General features: G+C 44.9%; 1 protein-coding gene across 3 annotated transcripts in view; it reads left to right on the plus strand.

The window, feature by feature from the left end:
* MBNL3 (muscleblind like splicing regulator 3) overlaps nucleotides 1–17,550 on the plus strand; it is a 243,631-nt gene that overhangs the window by 144,513 nt on the left and 81,568 nt on the right. For all 3 annotated transcript variants that reach the window (XM_030209574.1, XM_030209575.1, XM_030209576.1), the window contains exon 3: nucleotides 10,572–10,736. In XM_030209574.1, coding sequence (XP_030065434.1) covers nucleotides 10,572–10,736 — 165 coding nt within the window. The remainder of the gene's footprint in view (nucleotides 1–10,571; nucleotides 10,737–17,550) is intronic.

The following is a 17,550-nucleotide window of genomic DNA, read 5'->3' on the forward strand; positions in this document are numbered from 1 at the left end:
AGGGGAGGAGGGGGGAGTGGAATGGAAGGAGAGCAGCACAGAACCAGTTTCATATAAAGTGCATTTTATTTTAACCCTTTATTTCTTTACACATTTATATTTCACCTATATCTAGGCGGATTACAACTCAAAAATACATAATTAAAAGAATACAATCTTATAAAACACATATAAATAAAATTGTAAAACAAAAGAAAAAAATGCATCAACACATCTGAAACAAACCAAAATGAACAAACAGGAATTACGTACATTTCAAAACATAGGAAAAACTCGAGGGCTGCAGGATCACTCAAAGATTCACCACCACCAGGAAAATCAAAAGGCCTGCATAGTCTTCAAATTCTTCTTAAATTCCTTAGTGTCTGTCAGCAATCTGAGGGACACAGGAAGTTGATTCCACTCCTCAGGTCTGCTGTAGAAAAAGAGCAGGATTGTGTTTCAGGAAAATGATTGGGGGTGGAGAGCTTCCAGTACTACAGGGTCTACAAACCGGTTGGGATTTCGGAATATCTCTAATGAATGTCTGCATGCACACTGCCTCAATTGTATGTAAATCTGTTTCATGCATATTCATTAGAGATTTTCAGAAAGCCCATCTGTTTTGTCACCCTGCCTGGAAGATGGGAAATTCCAGACACCTGTTTTAAAGCTGTTGCTTTTCTCTTGCACAGAATACTCCATCGCTCTAAATGGAGAATTGTCACCTCCTACCTTCTCATGGTTTCAGCTCTCAGAAATGAGGACAGGAAAGCCCTTCTGAGGAGAATTTCTGACAAAGAACTGTGTCAGTATTTGGCCTGTTTCCCAGAGTCTTAAAGGATTCTCTAGCAGGTCGGTGATTCCCTGGCTGCGGGATCATGGAAAATCTGGACTGTACACAGAGTAGTGGGTAGGTTTATTCTTTGAAGGCAACATTTCTTGGGTTCAGTTATTAGAGAAGGCAATAGTTAAATTGTAGGGCCCAATATTCAGCCGGTGGCGATCAGTGTTTTACTGAATACTGGCAGCGTTAAACCTGGAAATTCAGTACCAGGCTGTGTCTGAGTACCAGCATTGAGTTTCTGAAGCCAGCTAACACATAACCGGTTAAGTGAGATGTTCATCACTTAAACGGCTATGGGTTACCACATAAAGATAGGACCGACTTTTATGTGGTGCGGTTTATGCGGTGACCGTGGCCAGTTAAGTATTGAATATTGGCACTTAACCGGCCAAGTTCAGACTCCATCCCGGGAATGCCTCCAAAATAGCTGGTTTTCAGTTTGGCGTTAAGCGGTTATTTTCAACAGCACTAACCAGTTAAGTGGTACTGAAAATTTGTAGTTAGCCCCAAGCAAGTGATTTAACTGGCTAGGAACCAAAAAAAAAAATTTCTGGCCGGTTAAATCACTTGGAATATCAACCCCATAATTTATATTACACTCGAATCAGCCAGATTCAGAAGGTGTAGAAGTAGTTAGATATTGTGCAACTTCAATTTCTCCTTCCCATTTCTTTCTTCCCTTTCACCTTTCTCTTTGCCTTTCCTACCGCATTTCACCTCCAGCCCTTCCACTCCAGCAAGCAATGTCCACCACAACTCATAGGGCACAAATTACACATGACCAAGGTTAAAATGTTTGGGTAATCTCTGAAAGAGAGCATCATATTTTTCTTGCTTGCATAGTTTTGCTGTAATTCGTCTTGCTACATAATCCAGGCCTTTTCCTCTTAGCTCTCAAATACATTTCTACTTTCCATTTAGCTTTCTTCTACATTTAATTGTGAAGACATGGATTATTAAATTCATTTGTGTACCAGTATATTAGTCCTAAGCATTTCCTTGTCTGTTGGTATTTTCAGGACCAGTGAGAAGCAACATCTGCTAAAAATGTGCCCGAGAACATTTTGGCCCCCAAGAGAATATTGGCTTGTAGCATACTTGACAGATTTCCAGTAGCAGAAGAACTTCTCTTTGATCTGAAATATTCTATCATAAGAGTCTGGACCTTGTATTTAAATTAGTGTTGCCATATGGATGAGAGTAGGAGACATGTTTGAAAAATAGGAAACTTATCAGCCTTATTAAAAAAGGCCGTTTTCCCAGTCAGATCTTTATTGAATAATACCTTCCGTGTTCTGTTGAATAACAAAAAGGCTAATATGAAAAATACATTCCTAGTGCATTGAGTGAATAGCAGTGGCTGAGTTATTGTTTCAAGAAAATGTGATAGGAGCCTTTGAGAACTATAATAAAGACAATTATTCTGTTCTTTTCAGAGGCATTGATATAATTGACACTAACAAGTTGCAGAATGATATCACTTGTAGGACACAGTTAATTAACATAATGACTGTAGTACTGGCCTGGCAAGGGAGGAAGAAGAATTATCTGATGGCTGAAGCCAGTTCCAGGGCTACCTTTGTATGACTTAAGAGGCTCCACTGGGGATGTACTGTTATTTGTTTTGTTATGTATAATGTGTACTAAATTTTTTTAGCAAACACTAAGGGGCTCATTTTCAAAAGAGAAACACATCCAAAAAGTGGAATAAACCTGTAGATGGACGTTTTTCTTGCAAAAGTGTCCAAATTGCTGTTTTTGAAACCCATTTTTGTAGATGTTTTTCTATGCTGTTCGTCTGCAGTGCATCCAAATCACAAGGGGTGTGTTGGGGGCATGTTAAGGGCAGGGTTTGGGTGTTCCTAACACTTGGACATTTTTCTGCCGTAATGGCAGGGCTAAAAGTTGAAAGTTTTGGTCTAGACCTGTTTTGATAATGCCTAAACCACAAAAAGTACCCTAGATGACCACTGAAGGAATAAAGGAATGACATCCCCTTACTCCTTCGGTGGTCACTGACCCCCTTGCCACCCCCCACCCCCCAAAGAAGTAAATGAAACATACCAGCATCTGACAACTTCAGATGTTATGGCCAGTCGTGTTAGAGCAGCAAACAGGTCACTGGAGTAGCCTAGTGGTTGCTGCAATGCACTGTGGAGAAGGGGACCCAGGCCCATAATCCACACTAACTGTTACACTTGTGGTGGAAAGTTTCAGTCCCCCAAAACTCACGAAAAAAAACCCTAATGTACCCACATATAGGTGATACCTGCAGCAATAAGGGCTATTGTAGCGGTGTATAGGTGGGTGTGGGGGGGCTCACCATACATTATAAGGGGATAAGGGTGAGTTGTGTACCTAAGACCTTTTATGTGAAGTCCACTGCAGTGCCCCACTGCTCTCGGAGATATCTATGTGGCCAGTCTGCTGAGAATGATGGCTCCTCATGAGTTTTAGTGGGGTTCCCCAAGGGACTGTGCTGGGACCACTGCTTTTTAACATGTTTGTAAATGACCTAGAGATGGGAGTAACTAGTGAAGTAATTAAATTTGCTGATGACACAAAGTTATTCAAAGTTGTTGAATTGCAAGAGGATTGTGAAAAATTACAACAGGACCATACGAGACTGGGAGACTGGGCGTCTAAATGGCAGATGACGTATATTTATTTGTTGCATTTGTACCCCACATTTTCCCACCTATTTGCAGGCTCAATGTGGCTTACAGAATACCGTCAGACGTTTGCCCAGTCAGTGGATAACAAATACAAAGTTGTATAGTGATCGTATGAGGTATAAGTGGAGGGTCGGAATGGATGAAGATTGCGTGATGTCTTGTTTGATCATAGTCATGCTGTGTTGGTAGGTGAAGAGGGTTACGTGGGGTCGTTGGGGTAGGCCTTTTTGAAGAGGTAGGTTTTTAGTGATTTCCTGAAGTTCAAGTGGTCGTGGATTGTTTTGTGGATGTGATGCATGTGGGAAACAGGAACCCGAGTAGAATGTTAGGTATTATTAGGAAAGGAATGGAAAACAAAAATGAGGACTCCAAGGTGCGACTGAACCTCGAATATTGTGTTCAGTTCTGGTCACCGCATCTCAATAAAGATATAGTGGAATTCGAAAAGGTACAGAGAAGGGAGATGAAAATGATAAAGGGGATGGGACTACTTCCGTATGAGGAAAGGCTAAAGCAGCTAGGGCTCTTCAGCTCGGAGAAAAGATGGCTTAGGGGAGATATTATAGAGGTCTATAAAATAATGAGTGGAGTGGAACGGGTAGATGTGAAGCATCTGTTTAATCTTTCCAAAAATACTAGGACTAGAGGGCATGCAATGAAGCTACAAAGTAGTACATTTAAAACGAATTGGAGAAACTTTTTCTTCACTCAACGTGTAATTAAACTCTGGAATTCGTTGCCAGAGAATGTGGTAAAAGCGGTTAGCTTAGCGGGGTTTAAAAAAAGGTTTGTGGTGCTTCCTAAAGGAAAAGTCCGCAAACCATTATTAAAATGGCCTTGGGGAAAATCCACTGCTTACTTCTGGGATAAGCAACATAAAATGTTTTGTACTTTTTTGTGATCCTGCCAGGTATTTGTGACCTGGATTGGCCACTGTTGGAAACAGGATGCTGGGCTTGATGGACCTTCAGTCTGTCCCAGTATGGCAATACTTATGTACTCCTACCATCCCAATGGCTTGATTTTGTGTGTTTTTCACTTGGACGGGGTTTTTTCCCCCCAAAAAATGGTCCAAAAAGATAGACACACTAAGCACAAAATGTCTAGGAAATGGCCATTGTCAAAACAAAAAGATGTTTTTCAGGTTCAAAAATAGCCAAGTTCACCACTTGATCTACGGACATTTTCAGCAAAACGTCCAAAGTTGGATTTAGACATATAAAAATGCAAGCAGTCAACATGGGCTACTGTTAAGACAGAAACATAACGGCAGATAAGGACTAAGTGGCCCATCCAGTCTGCCCATCCTCAGCAACCATGATCTCCTCCTTTCCCTAAGAGATCTCACAATAGAAACGTGATGGCAGGCCAGATGAGTTATTTTAATCACTAGTCTTGTTATTTTAGCACAAGATCTCATTGCATAAAATAGCACGACTTGTGATAAAATAATCCATCTTAATGGTAACCCACTTTGATAGCTCCCCCTCCCCCCATGATTTTTAACATGCACGAAAAATTTTAATGAACATCAGAACAAAATAAAGAGAATAAAACCTGAAACGAAACTAAAATGAAGCAACTAAAGTTTTTTGACTGCGGAGGCGCACCCATAATTGTACTTAAGAGGGGTTATTTTGGAGCTTCCCAAACTGTGGGTCCTGATCCCAACAAGGGTTTACAAAACCTGCATTTGGGATTGCAACCCAGGCAGTCTGTAAATAGAAACATCATCGGCCCACATCTCCAGGGGTCATGTGCTTTCTGTGACTACAATAATGGGGCCATGGATACAGTAGCCTATTTATTAATCTGCATTAGCCATTATCTTGATAATGAATACATGCTAACAACATGGGCATCTTGCTAACAGTTAATGCAGCACCTTGGATGTCCAAATATAGTGGTTTCCTTATTACCAGCTGATGTGGGGCAGGGTGGGGAATGTGTGGAGCTTTACAGTTAGAACAGAAATTATCCTGTTTTGTTAACGTGGCACCTGAACAAGTCTAGCTAACCGTCTATCTGCATTAACTGAATGGTAAATGCAGTTAATGTGGAGGCTTTTCAGTTACCATGTGCATAGGAGCCAGCTCTGTGGGTGCTTGAGCACCCCAAATATTGAGCATTCTCTTTGCATCCAGGGAAGGTTAATTTGCATTGGATTTAGCACCCCCAATCATTTTGAAAAGTTGTCTCCTGTGATCATGTGTTGCATATGGCCCTTGCCTGCAGCTACTACAAAATCTTACTACACTGTACACATTAGTAAATAGACCCTAAGATTAAACCAGTTGTATCACAAAAAAAACCTCAAAACATCATTCCACTGAGATTGCTATCAATGGGTAAGATAGAAAATTTGACAATTTGGATAGCTTCAATTTGAAGTATTAACAATACATTTTTGCAAATCATTTCAATACTTCCAGCCCTCTTTATTAGACTTTCACAGTGTGATTTTGCAAGTTTTGAATGTGTTATCTCTGGAATTTATGGAAAAGGTTGCCAAAACAGGCTTCTTTTTTACAGTCTGAAGAAGCACTTTTGTCTTTTTACTCATTAAGTCTACAGATAGCTGCAGGGAGCAGCTTCTTCAACAGCCAGACTGAAAAAGAGTGAAAAGAAATTTGCATATGTTTGCCCTACAAAAATTATGAGTAGTTGGAATTGCTATTTATTGTGATTGTAACATTTTTTCCCAATTACCACCTTTCAACATTTCATTTTATATCAGCTTATGTAATCAGGAGCTTGTTGACCTCAAGATGGAGGTCTTGAATTTATAAAGCTGATCTTTCATAACACTGAAAGAATGCTTGTGTTAATACAATCTTCATTTAGTTTCCTTTACCACATGAGCTTGAAATTAGGTTTCAAAAAACATACCAAATTTTCTTTACTCATCTTGGAATGTATTTAAAGTTGATTTGAAAGCAGATTTGTTGTTCTATGGAAACAGTTAAATGAGAGCTGTGTAGTGTATTATCACACAGTGGAATCAATTTAACTGAGTATCTCTGTAAAATGTTTGATTTTTCAATGCGTTACACTTCTGTTCACCAGATCACTGCATTTGCAGAGAGAGAATTATACAACATACAGATGAATAATGAAAAAAATAATAGAGAGGTAAAATAGCAGAGAAACTTGAGTTGCTGAAATCATAGAGAGCAATTTTCAAAGGGATATCTGTGCATAAATGGAGGTTTACCCATTGAATTTGTTCTGGCTCCCAGCACGAAAATGTTTCAGGAAAATAGATGTGGTGTTGGTGTGGGCCTGTCCAAGGTATGCACAGGGATTTTGTTTTCCCCACTACCTTCTCTTTTTTGCATCTGCCAAATAGGTAGAGAAGGGGCTCCCTAACACTGAGGGAAACTCCATCTGGATTTTCCCTTTCAGAATTCCTGTGCAGGCCCCCACATGCCTGCAAGCTAAACAGTAAGTTTAACAGTAAAATTGCTCGTAACAATAAGGGGGGGGTCAATATTCAGCCGGTAGTGCTCAGTGTTTTGCTGACTGCCTCTGACTTTATGCCCAGAAATTCAGTGCTGGGCCGTGTCTGGGCTTTGGCATTGAATTTCCAGGTTTACAGAGCCGGTTAAGTGCGATATTCAGCAGTTAACTGGCTATGCAACACCGCATAAAGATAGGATTGACTTTTATGCGGTCTTATTTATGTGGTTACCTTGGCCAGTTAAATACTGTACATCAGTTGACTGACCAAGTGCTGACTCTGCCCCCAGAACGCCCACAAAATAACCAGCCTTCTTGAGTTTGGCGCTAACCGGATATTTTCAGCTGCACTAACTAGTTAAGTGCCACTGACAGTGACCGATTAACCCTGAACAAGCGATTTAATCGGTCAGGAGCTGTTTCTGGCTGGTTAAATCACTTTGAATACCAACCCGATGGTTATATAAATATACATTAGGGGGATAATTCTGATCATCATTTTCCAGTGTCTAAAGCAGGTTTTGTATACTATGTGTGGGTATACATGCATAGAAAGAAGGCATAGGTAGTGCCTACTCTTATGCGATCTCAAATGTGTGTTCCCAGGGCATAGTTTGGGGAGAGCAAGAGTGGAGTTGCAATGTGCAATTGTAGTTTATAAAATGCATGTGTGCATGCATAGGGGCTAATTTTCTAACCGGGTGCTCCTAATTAGGTGCCCAAAGGAACCTATTCTATAAAAGAACTAGGTATCTAGATTCTTATAGAATATTAGCATGTGCACCTAAAATTTAGGTATTTGGACTCATACCAGCCATAGAGCTGCCATATGTATGCACGCCTAAGTGCAGCAGGGATGCATGTAAATTAGTTGGGAGCCCTGCCTATGGTCTGCACCAGGGGCGTATCTGGACTCCGGCGGTAGGGGGGGCCAGAGCCAGAGGGAGGGGGCACATTTTAGCCCCCCCCCCCGCCGCCGCCGCCGCCGCCCCCCCCACCGCCGAGCCCCCACCAATGTGACTCTCTCCACCCCCCTCCCGCCGCCAACCCTCCCCCGCTGCCGTTCTTACTTTTGCTGGCGGGGGACCCCAACCCCCGCCAGCCGAGGTGTGCTTCCACCTGCCGCTGCCGTAAAAACATCTTCTTCAGCCGGCGGGGGACCCCAAACCCCCGCCAGCCGCCCCGCGGTGTTTGAAATTCATCTTCGGCCTCCGTGGCCGTGCTGCTGTGATAGGCGCTGTTGAAATCCACTTCGGAGTCTGACGTCGCAGCACGTACAACGTACCGCGACGTCAGACTCCGAAGTGGATTTCAACAGCGCCTATCACAGCAGCACGGCCACGGAGGCCGAAGATGAATTTCAAACACCGCGGGGCGGCTGGCGGGGGTTTGGGGTCCCCCGCCGGCTGAAGAAGATGTTTTTACGGCAGCGGCAGGTGGAAGCACACCTCGGCTGGCGGGGGTTGGGGTCCCCCGCCAGCAAAAGTAAGAACGGCAGCGGGGGAGAGTTGATGGCGGTAGGGGGGTCCAGGGCAAAATCTGCGGGGGCCCAGGCCCCTGAGGCCCCACGCAGATACGCCCCTGGTCTGCACATGCTGCATCCCTGTGTACGCCTCCTTTCAAATATGGGCTATGCAGTACTGGATATGATTTCATATCAAGTAAACTGAAATGACGATTTAAAATTATTTTGTATGATTTTTTTAAATTTTTATTTAAAATTGCTTTTATACCCTGATTTTGATTTTAGATTTGAAATTACATATTCAAGTGATTTTGTATCTTTTTTTTGTTATTAAATCAAAAATCATTTGGTAATGGATGTTGATTTAATCATAGGATTCATAGATTTTTTTACTATGATGGTCAATAACACTGGCAAGGTCTAAAATCAAGCCTAAGCTACCAGAGTTCGTAAACCCTATTTATATATTGATTCTTGCCATATATGAACTTGTAATTTGGATATCCATGCTTATCAATATTGACGGATTAGGCTATAATCCTGCCCTGTGACAATTACATTTAATAGTAGAACTGTTGACAGATTTCGATTTGAAATCACAACTGGCTTACTGATTTTGATTTGAAATCTTTGTCAAAATGATTTTTCCCCAACACTGGCGTTATGTAAGTTAAGTAAAATGACTAAACTAGAAAGAAATATGAGTATTCTAAACATGTATGTGAATGTGAGCACCTAGGTTACAGAATTGCCCTTATAGAGGTCATGTACACATTTACACTGTCTTCAGAGCAGGTATAAATTTGTGTGAGCTAATGGTAGGTCATTGTCAGGCTTATTTTCGAAAGTGATCGCCGGCGATCTTCCGACATAAATCGGGAGATGTCCGGTGATCTCTCAAAAGCGGCGAAATCGGTATAATCGAAAGGTGCTTTTCTGACACCTTCGCCGCTTTCCCGTCACCGAGCCGGCGAAAGTTCAAGGGGGCGTGTCAGCAGCGTAGCAAAGGCGGACATGGCTACCAGATGGCCGACTTTTGCAGATAATGGAAAAAAAAAAGCGGCATTAATCAGTATTTCACCGGGTTTACTTGGTCCTTTAATTTTCACGACCAAGCCTCAAAAAGGTGCCCCAACTCACCAGATGACCACCGGAGTGAATGGGGGATGACCTCCCCATACTCCCCCAGTGGTCACCAACCCCCTCCCACACTAAAAAAATAGAAACCTTTTTTGCCAGCCTCAAATGTCATACCCAGCTCCCTGACAGCAGTATGCAAGTCCCTGGAGCAGTTTTTAATGGGTGCAGTGCACTTCAGGCAGGCAGACCCAGGTCCATCCCCCCCCCCCCCCCCCCTCACCTGTTACACTTGTGGTGCTAAGTGTTGAGCCCTCCAACCCCTCCCCCCCAAAACCCACTATACCCACATGTAGGTGCCCCCCTTCACCCATAAGGGCTATGGTAATGGTGTAGAGTTGTGGGGAGTGGTTTTGGAGGGATTTGGGGGGCTCAGCACCCAAGGTAAGAGAGCTATGCACCTGGGAGCTATTTGTATATATTTTTTTAATTTTTAGAAGTGCCCCCCTAGGGTGCCCGGTTGGTGTTCTGGCATGTCAGGGGGACCAGTGCACTACAAATGCTGGCTCCTCCCACGACCAAATGCCTTGGATTTCGCCGGGGTTGAAATGGCCAGCATTTTTTTCCATTATCGCTGAAAAACAAAACTGGCCATCTCAAACCCGGCGAACTCTGGCATTTGGCCAGGCTAAACCCTATTATCGAAAAAAAAGATGGCCGGCCATCTTTTTCGATAATACAGTTCCGGCCAGCTGTTGCGGCGGCGCCGCCAAAATAGATCGCCTGCAATCTATTTCGCCGGCGCCGTTTGATTATGCCCCTCTGTATGAACCTGCTTTATGAAAGTGCATTGTGTAATGTTGCCTTTGCAAAATAGATACCTTTTCCGACTTTTCACATAGGTGCCCTGTTATGAAATTAGCCTATAGTAGTATGTCATAAAAATATGTTTCAGAGAATCAAACAAATATGAATTTAATAAATAATGCTTTTGGATTTTAATATAACACTTAACCTTTTCAGGACATCTTAATTAGAAGACTGAATAAAATTCTGTTTTGCTTTTCAGGGACGATGTACTAGAGAGAACTGCAAATATCTCCATCCTCCCCCGCACTTAAAAACACAGCTTGAAATCAATGGTCGCAACAATCTTATCCAGCAAAAGACAGCAGCGGCCATGCTTGCGCAACAGATGCAGTTCATGTTACCGGGCACCCAGTTACAGCCCATTGTAAGTCACAAGATCTTTTCATTTAATCTTTGTGCAGAAAAGAATATCTTACAATAATGTAGTGTTGTACAAGATGTAGAACAGGGGTTCTCAACCCAGTCCTCAGGACAAACGTGGAGGGGCATTTTCAAAAAACTGTAGAAGTAAAAAAAAAAAATAATTAAAACGTCCTGTTCATAACGTTGGGCACAAAACGTCCATCTCACAGCCATAGTCAAACTGGAAAAACATCTAGATTTACTGTTCAATTATGGCAGTGAAATGGATGTTTTTGCACTGAAAACGACCAAAATAAATAGCCATTTTCCAAAGTGAAACATCTAACTTTTGAATGGCAAAGAACCAGGGACACACAATCGTCTGTCAGTCATCAAAAATCATCCCTGTTACACAGAGGAGTAGCCTAGTGGTTAGTGCAGCGGAATGTAAAAGGGACACAGGTTCAAACCCCACTATAACTCTTTTTTTTTTTTGTAAATGTGATCTCTCCAGGACCTGAAAAATACCTTCTTTACCTGAATGTACACCACTTCCTTAGCCTTCAGGTTTGTAGGTTTCTTATATCTTTAGGTACTGTAAGTATTTTCCTGTTCCTGGAGGAAGCCCCAGAAAAAAAATGTTTTGATACAGTTACAGTGGGATTTGAACCTATGTCCCTTGGTTTACTGTCCACTGCATTAACCACAAGGCTACTCCTTTCACCTACTTTTGTTCAGAATTTCCATAATAGCAGCTGACATAGAGCCTGGCTTTCCTTTCCTGTTTAACTTTCAGGGGAGGGGGGTGGGGGGAAACAACAACCACTGGGGGATTAAGGAGCGGTCATGCCTTAATCCTTCCAGTAGTTGGCTACTCAATTAGAGCAACTCTTTTGGGCCTTCAATAGACAGCTACGTGGTTTACAAAGTTAAAATACAAAAGGGTGATGAAGAGAGAAAAATTCAGCAGAGAGATTAATGAGGGAGAGGGAAGGAGGCACATAGGGAAGAGGATAGATTGCTCTTTTCTGTTGGAGATTCATGGTATGTGTGGAATTTATGCTCTTAGGGGCCCCTTTTACAGATGCGTGGTAGGCTCTGTGCACTTGTAGCACACGCCAAAATGAGACTACCACCAGACTAGTGCACCCCCCTACCAGTAAGTTCAAATTTGGCGTGTGCCCTTACCGCTGGGACAAATTATTTTTTAATTTCCTACTGTGCAAGATGTTTCCGGTGTTAATTGGCAATTGGCGCGCGCCGACTGGTCACCGCGCATGTAGCATATGAGCCCTTACTGCTAGATCAATGGGTGGCATTAAAGGCTCAAGCTGTAAATAGGCTTGTGCTGGTTTCAGTTTTACCACAGGCTCTTTTCCTGGCCCATTGAGAAAAAACCCTTTTTCCCCAGACGTGGTAAAAACTGGCCTGGCGCATGCCAAAAACGTGCCCACACTACCACTACCACTACCACGGCTCAGTAGAAGGACCCCTTAGAGGGTAATTTTCAAGAGAATTTTTGTGTGTCAGGAGCAACATCACAAAATATTTCTTCATGAAAAGGGTGGTGAATGCATGCAATAGCTTCCCAGTGGAAGCAATGTTCTTGCTAAGCAGCTTTAAACTGCACAGGAGTTCTCTGCCAGTGTTTCTACTGGTGGTGAGTGGTGTCATGATATCACACTTCAGGAACCTGTTTGTTCCTTGTGATTGAGTACAGTGGTGTGGTATCCGTGTTAGTCCACTTCTAAGGTAATAAATAGAAATAAAACATAGAAAAGAAAATAAGATGATACCTTTTTTATTGGACTAACTTAATACAACTTTTGATTAGCTTTGAAGGTAACCCTTCTTCTTCAGATAGGAAATAAGCAAATGATGACAAATATCAGAATATAAAGTGAAACACAGAGGCATTCCAATGACAGTCTCACAGGAAAAGGGAGGGGTAGGTTAGGTGAGAAACAGGGAGAGCTGGATGGATCTGTCTATCATCCACCCAGCTCTCCCTGTTTCTCACCTAACCTACCCCCTCCCTTTTCCTGTGAGACTGTCATTGGGATGCCTCTGTGTTTCACTTTATATTCTGATATTTGTCTACATTTGCTTATTTCCGATCTGAAGAAGAAAGGTTACCTTTGAAAGCTAATCAAAAGATGTATTAAGTTAGCCCAATAAAAAAGGTATCATCTTATTTTCTTTTCTATGTTTTGATTTATTTCTATTTATTTCCTTGTGATTGAAAGCAGAATATCATATTCTCTGAGGACAAGCAGGCTGCTTGTTCTCACATGTGGGTCGGCATCCATGGCGGCCTAGGAAATGGCAAATTTTTTCAGAGCAAAAATTAAAAAGTTTTGCCAGAGCCTTCTGGCGTGCGAACCATGCGCACTGCACATGTGTGGACGATTTCCTGTCGCGTGAGCGTTCCCACTCAGTTTTTTCTTGTCCACGGCAGAGAGACAGCGTACTTCAGTTCATCTCTTCGTTTTTTGGACCAGGAAGAGTCTTTCGACGATTTGCGTCATTTCTTTAAAAAAAAAAAAAAAAACTTTTACCTTTTTTTCTTAGTTTTTTAGACCTCTTTTTAAAGTTTTCTTTCTTGTTCGAAGCGGCCATGTTTTAGGCTGCTCGGTCGGGTCTTACCCCTTTTTCTTTTGTTCCTTTCTTCTTTTCAAAGGCACAATCGTGTCTTTTGATTTTACCGAAGCTGTTTTTTTCTTCCATGTCATCAAAGACACCCAGCGGCTTAAAACGTTGTACTCGATGCTACCGGACCATCTCAGGTACCGATACCCACACTTGATGTATCCAGTGCTTTGGGCCTGAACATAGCCCAGTTGCTTGCAGTCTGTGTCTTCGCATGAAGAAACGGGCCCAAGCGTCTCGAGAAGCCTAACGAGAGAAGCTTTTTGGGGCTCAGTCCGGTCCTTCGACATTGGTATCGAGGGACGCATCGACGTCGGGAAAGAAGGTAATGGCTGCGGAACGACCAACTCGTGCTGGGAGCAGTGAGGCATCGAGTGGGTCTCCACCTGTCTCAAGGCCTCCTGTTATGCAGGCCCCCCAGGACCAACACTCGTCGGACCAGGCCCCGAGGAGACGTGAGGATTCCACGTCTTCCTCATCGGTACCGAGGAGTCTCGATGACGGGTGTTGGTACCCGAGAAGCGTCGGCGCAGAGAGGATCGCTCTCCCTCTATTCAGGAGGTGCCGATGCGTCGGTCTAGCAGCCCGGTACCTGCTTCCCAAGCCTCAACAGATTCTGCCTCCGGCTCCTTTACCGACCCCACAGCCTTGTCTGACGGTGGCTCTCGACGAACACATCAGGGCCCTGTTTCCAGAGCTTCTGGAAGGGTTGCTGCGCCAGTCTGCTTCGGTGTCGGGGTGCTTGCGCCTTCCGTACCGTCTGCTGCAGCAGCATCTGACCCTTTGCCTGTGGTGAGGTCCCCGACCTCGGTGCCGCCTGCCACCCAGGTCGACTCTCCTTCGATGTCAGTGGAGGAAGCTTCACCGGAGACCAGGCGGGTGTTGACTTCTCGGCACCGACATTGAAGACGTCGTTCCTCGGCGTCGAGGCAGGCTCAGTTTCAGACTGCTCTGAGGAATGTCTTGTCCTATACTGAAGATGAGCGTTCGTGGGAGGAAGAGGAGGATCCCAGGTACTTTTCTTCTGATGAGTCCTATGGGATTCCTTCTGAACCTTCCTCTCCACTAGAAAGGAGACTTTCTCCACCGGAGTGTCTATCTTGCCCCTCCTTTGTCCGGGAAATGGCTGCAGCTATTCCCTTCCCTATGGAGGTTGAGGATGAACCCAGAGCTGAGATACTCGAGGTCCTTGATTATACTTCTCCACTTAGAGAGGCTGCAACGGCTCCTTTGCATAATGTGCTGAAGGAAGTCCTTATGCGAAACTGGTCGTTCCCTCTGTCTAATCCCGTGATCCCGAAAAAGGCTGAATCCCAATATCAGATCCATTGGGAGCCTGGATTGATGAGGTCTCAGCTACCTCACAATTCCATGGTGGTGGACTCCGTTCTCAAAAGAGCCAAGAGTACTAGGGACTATGCCTCGGCGTCCCCAGGCAGAGAATCTAGAACCTTGGACTCTTTTGGGAGGAAGACATATCAGGCCGGCTATGCTCGCTGCCAAAATCCAAACATACCAGCTCTTCACGAGCATCCACTTGTGGAACTCGGTGAGGCAACTGTCTAGCTTGGTTGATGCACTCCCTCCGGAGCAGGCCGAGCCTTTTCACCAGGTGGTCAGGCAGCAGATGGCGTGTCGAAAATTCCTGGCCAGGGATACGTTCGACACTTGATGTAGCATCCAGGATCGCTACCCAAGGTATAGTGATGTTCAGACTCTCATGGCTGTCCATGGTTCGAGCGTCTCAGCAGGTCATGGCTCGGCAGATGTTGAGACTTCTGGGGTACATGGCCTCCACAGTTCATGTAATGCCCGTGACACGTCTACATATGAGATCAGCTCAATGGACCCTAGCTTCCCAGTGGTTTCAAGCTGCGGGGGATCTAGAGGATGTAGTCCAACTGTCCACCAGCTTTCGGAATTCTCTTCAGTAGTGGTCGATTTGATCCAATTTGACCATGGGGCGACCATTCCAAGTTCCTCAGCCAGAGAAAGTGCTGACAACGGATGCATCTCTCCTGTGGTGGGGAGCTCATGTAGATGGGCTCCACACTCAGGGAGCCTGGTCATTTCAGGAAAAAGGTCTGCAGATCAACGTCCTGGAATTGTGAGCGATCTGGAATGCTCTAAAGGCTTTCAGAGATCGGCTGTCCAACCAAGTAATCTTAATTCACACAGACAATCAAGTTGCCATGTACTACACCAACAAGCAGGGGGGCACCCATACCTCTAGTAGGGAAGACTTCGCTGAAACTCCAGCGAGACTGTGGAACCATGATCCTGATTGCACCCTTCTGGCTGTGTCAGATCTGGTTCCCTCTTCTTCTGGAGTTGTCCTCCGAAGAACCGTGGAGATTGGACTGTTTTCCAACCCCCATCACTCAGAACGAGGGGTCGCTTCTACATCCCAACCTCCAGTCTCTGGCTCTCACGGCCTGGATGTTGAGAGCTTAGAATTTGCCTCCTTGGGTCTTTCAGAGGGTGTCTCCCGAGTCTTGCTTGCTTCCAGGAAAGACTCCATGAAGAGGTGTTACTCTTTCAAATGGAGGAGGTTTGCCATCTGGTGTGACAGCAAGGCCCTCTTTCTTGTCCTAAGCAGACCCTGCTTGAATACTTTCTAAACTTGTCAGAATCTGGTCTCAAGACTAACTCCTTAAGGTCTGGTGGATTCCATAGTGACCTGTGCTGGTGTTGCGTTCTCGAGGGCCTTGGCATTCTGTCAGGTCCTCTTGGCAGGACTGGAGTTTGTGAGCCCTTGGGCCACTGCCAAGGAGCGGCAGCGGCAGGCAAGACCACCTCGGGACTGGAAACACAGAAGAGCAGTACTGGAACTCTGGACTGGAGTAGTACAAGGCAGGCAACTAGACTAGATGAGACAGGAACAGCTTCACCTGCACCTAGCCACCGTTCCTCCGGAGTTGAGCTCCGAAGTGCAGGCGGCCGGCAGGACTTGCAGGATAAGGCAGTAACTGAAGATCCAGAGGACCCACCCTGGGTCTGGGATACACGAGGGCGACAGGGCACAGAACTAGACTCAGACAGTGTGCTGCTGCACAGCCACTAGCAAGACCCAGAAGACAGACCAAGGAACACAAGGCGTACAGAAGCTAGCAGGAGCAAGGACTAGGGCAGCAACACACTAGATTAAACGGGGATCCGGGAATACCGACAGGGTAAACCCTCTAGCTAGGAGGAGACAGGATACAGGAATAATCACCCAGGAAAACACACTAGCCAGACAGATACAGGATTCAGGATATACACTCAGGATATACAAACAGGGTAGGCACACAGGCTAGGCAAGGCAGGGTTCAGGGTAAAGAGAGCAAACCAGGAATAACAGGCCAAGGGTCTTGGGCAGGCAGCACAGCAAACAGAGTAACCAGGAAGAACAGGCCAAGGGTCTGAAGCCACAGCCATTCCACACACTGACTGGGGAACCCACAAAGGCTGAGGCTTCACATACAGACAGAGAACAAACCCAGACAAAGGCTTCACCCCAACACAGGGTAAGCCTGGAGCAGAGGCTTCACCCCAAACACAGGGTAAGCCAGGAACAGAGGCTTCACCCCAAACACAGGGTAAGCCAGGAAGGACCCGCAGTCCACAGACAGACAGTGGCAGGGAAGACCCCCCACAGAAGGACAACAGAGACACAGACACAGAAATAAGCTGGGCTGGAACCCAGAGAGAGGCTAAGCAGAAGTGCAGCAGACACTTACTAACCTGACCTGGCCTAAGAGCATAACACTTATGCAAAGGCCCTGACTGCAAGCACAGCACTTCCTTATGAAGTTCTCTCACTGATGAGTCACCAGCAGTAGGACAGAAGCAGGAAGTATACTGACCCCAAAGAGAGGCTTGACACACATAGGAAGTGAGCCCACAGGAAAGACAAGCAGGAGCCATCTTGAAAGCTGGCACAGAGCCGGTGGCAGCCATCTTAGATGCTGGCTCCCTAGAGAGACATAGCCCACACAGGTGAGGTCTAGTGAAGCAATCAGGTTCATGCTGGAAGCAGCCAGCACACCAGGACAGAGACAAGACTAACACAAACACAGACAGAAGCCAGCAGAGCTGCTGACCCCCAGAAAGAAGGTAAGGCTGAGGGTGGTCACGGCCACAGACGTGACAGCTGGTTACCCCCAGACACCTCAAATGAGTCCTGCAAGACACACTCATAGGAA

The sequence above is a fragment of the Microcaecilia unicolor genome, chromosome 7 (assembly GCF_901765095.1).
Source record: "Microcaecilia unicolor chromosome 7, aMicUni1.1, whole genome shotgun sequence".
In the NCBI taxonomy this organism is placed as follows: Eukaryota; Metazoa; Chordata; class Amphibia; order Gymnophiona; family Siphonopidae; genus Microcaecilia; species Microcaecilia unicolor.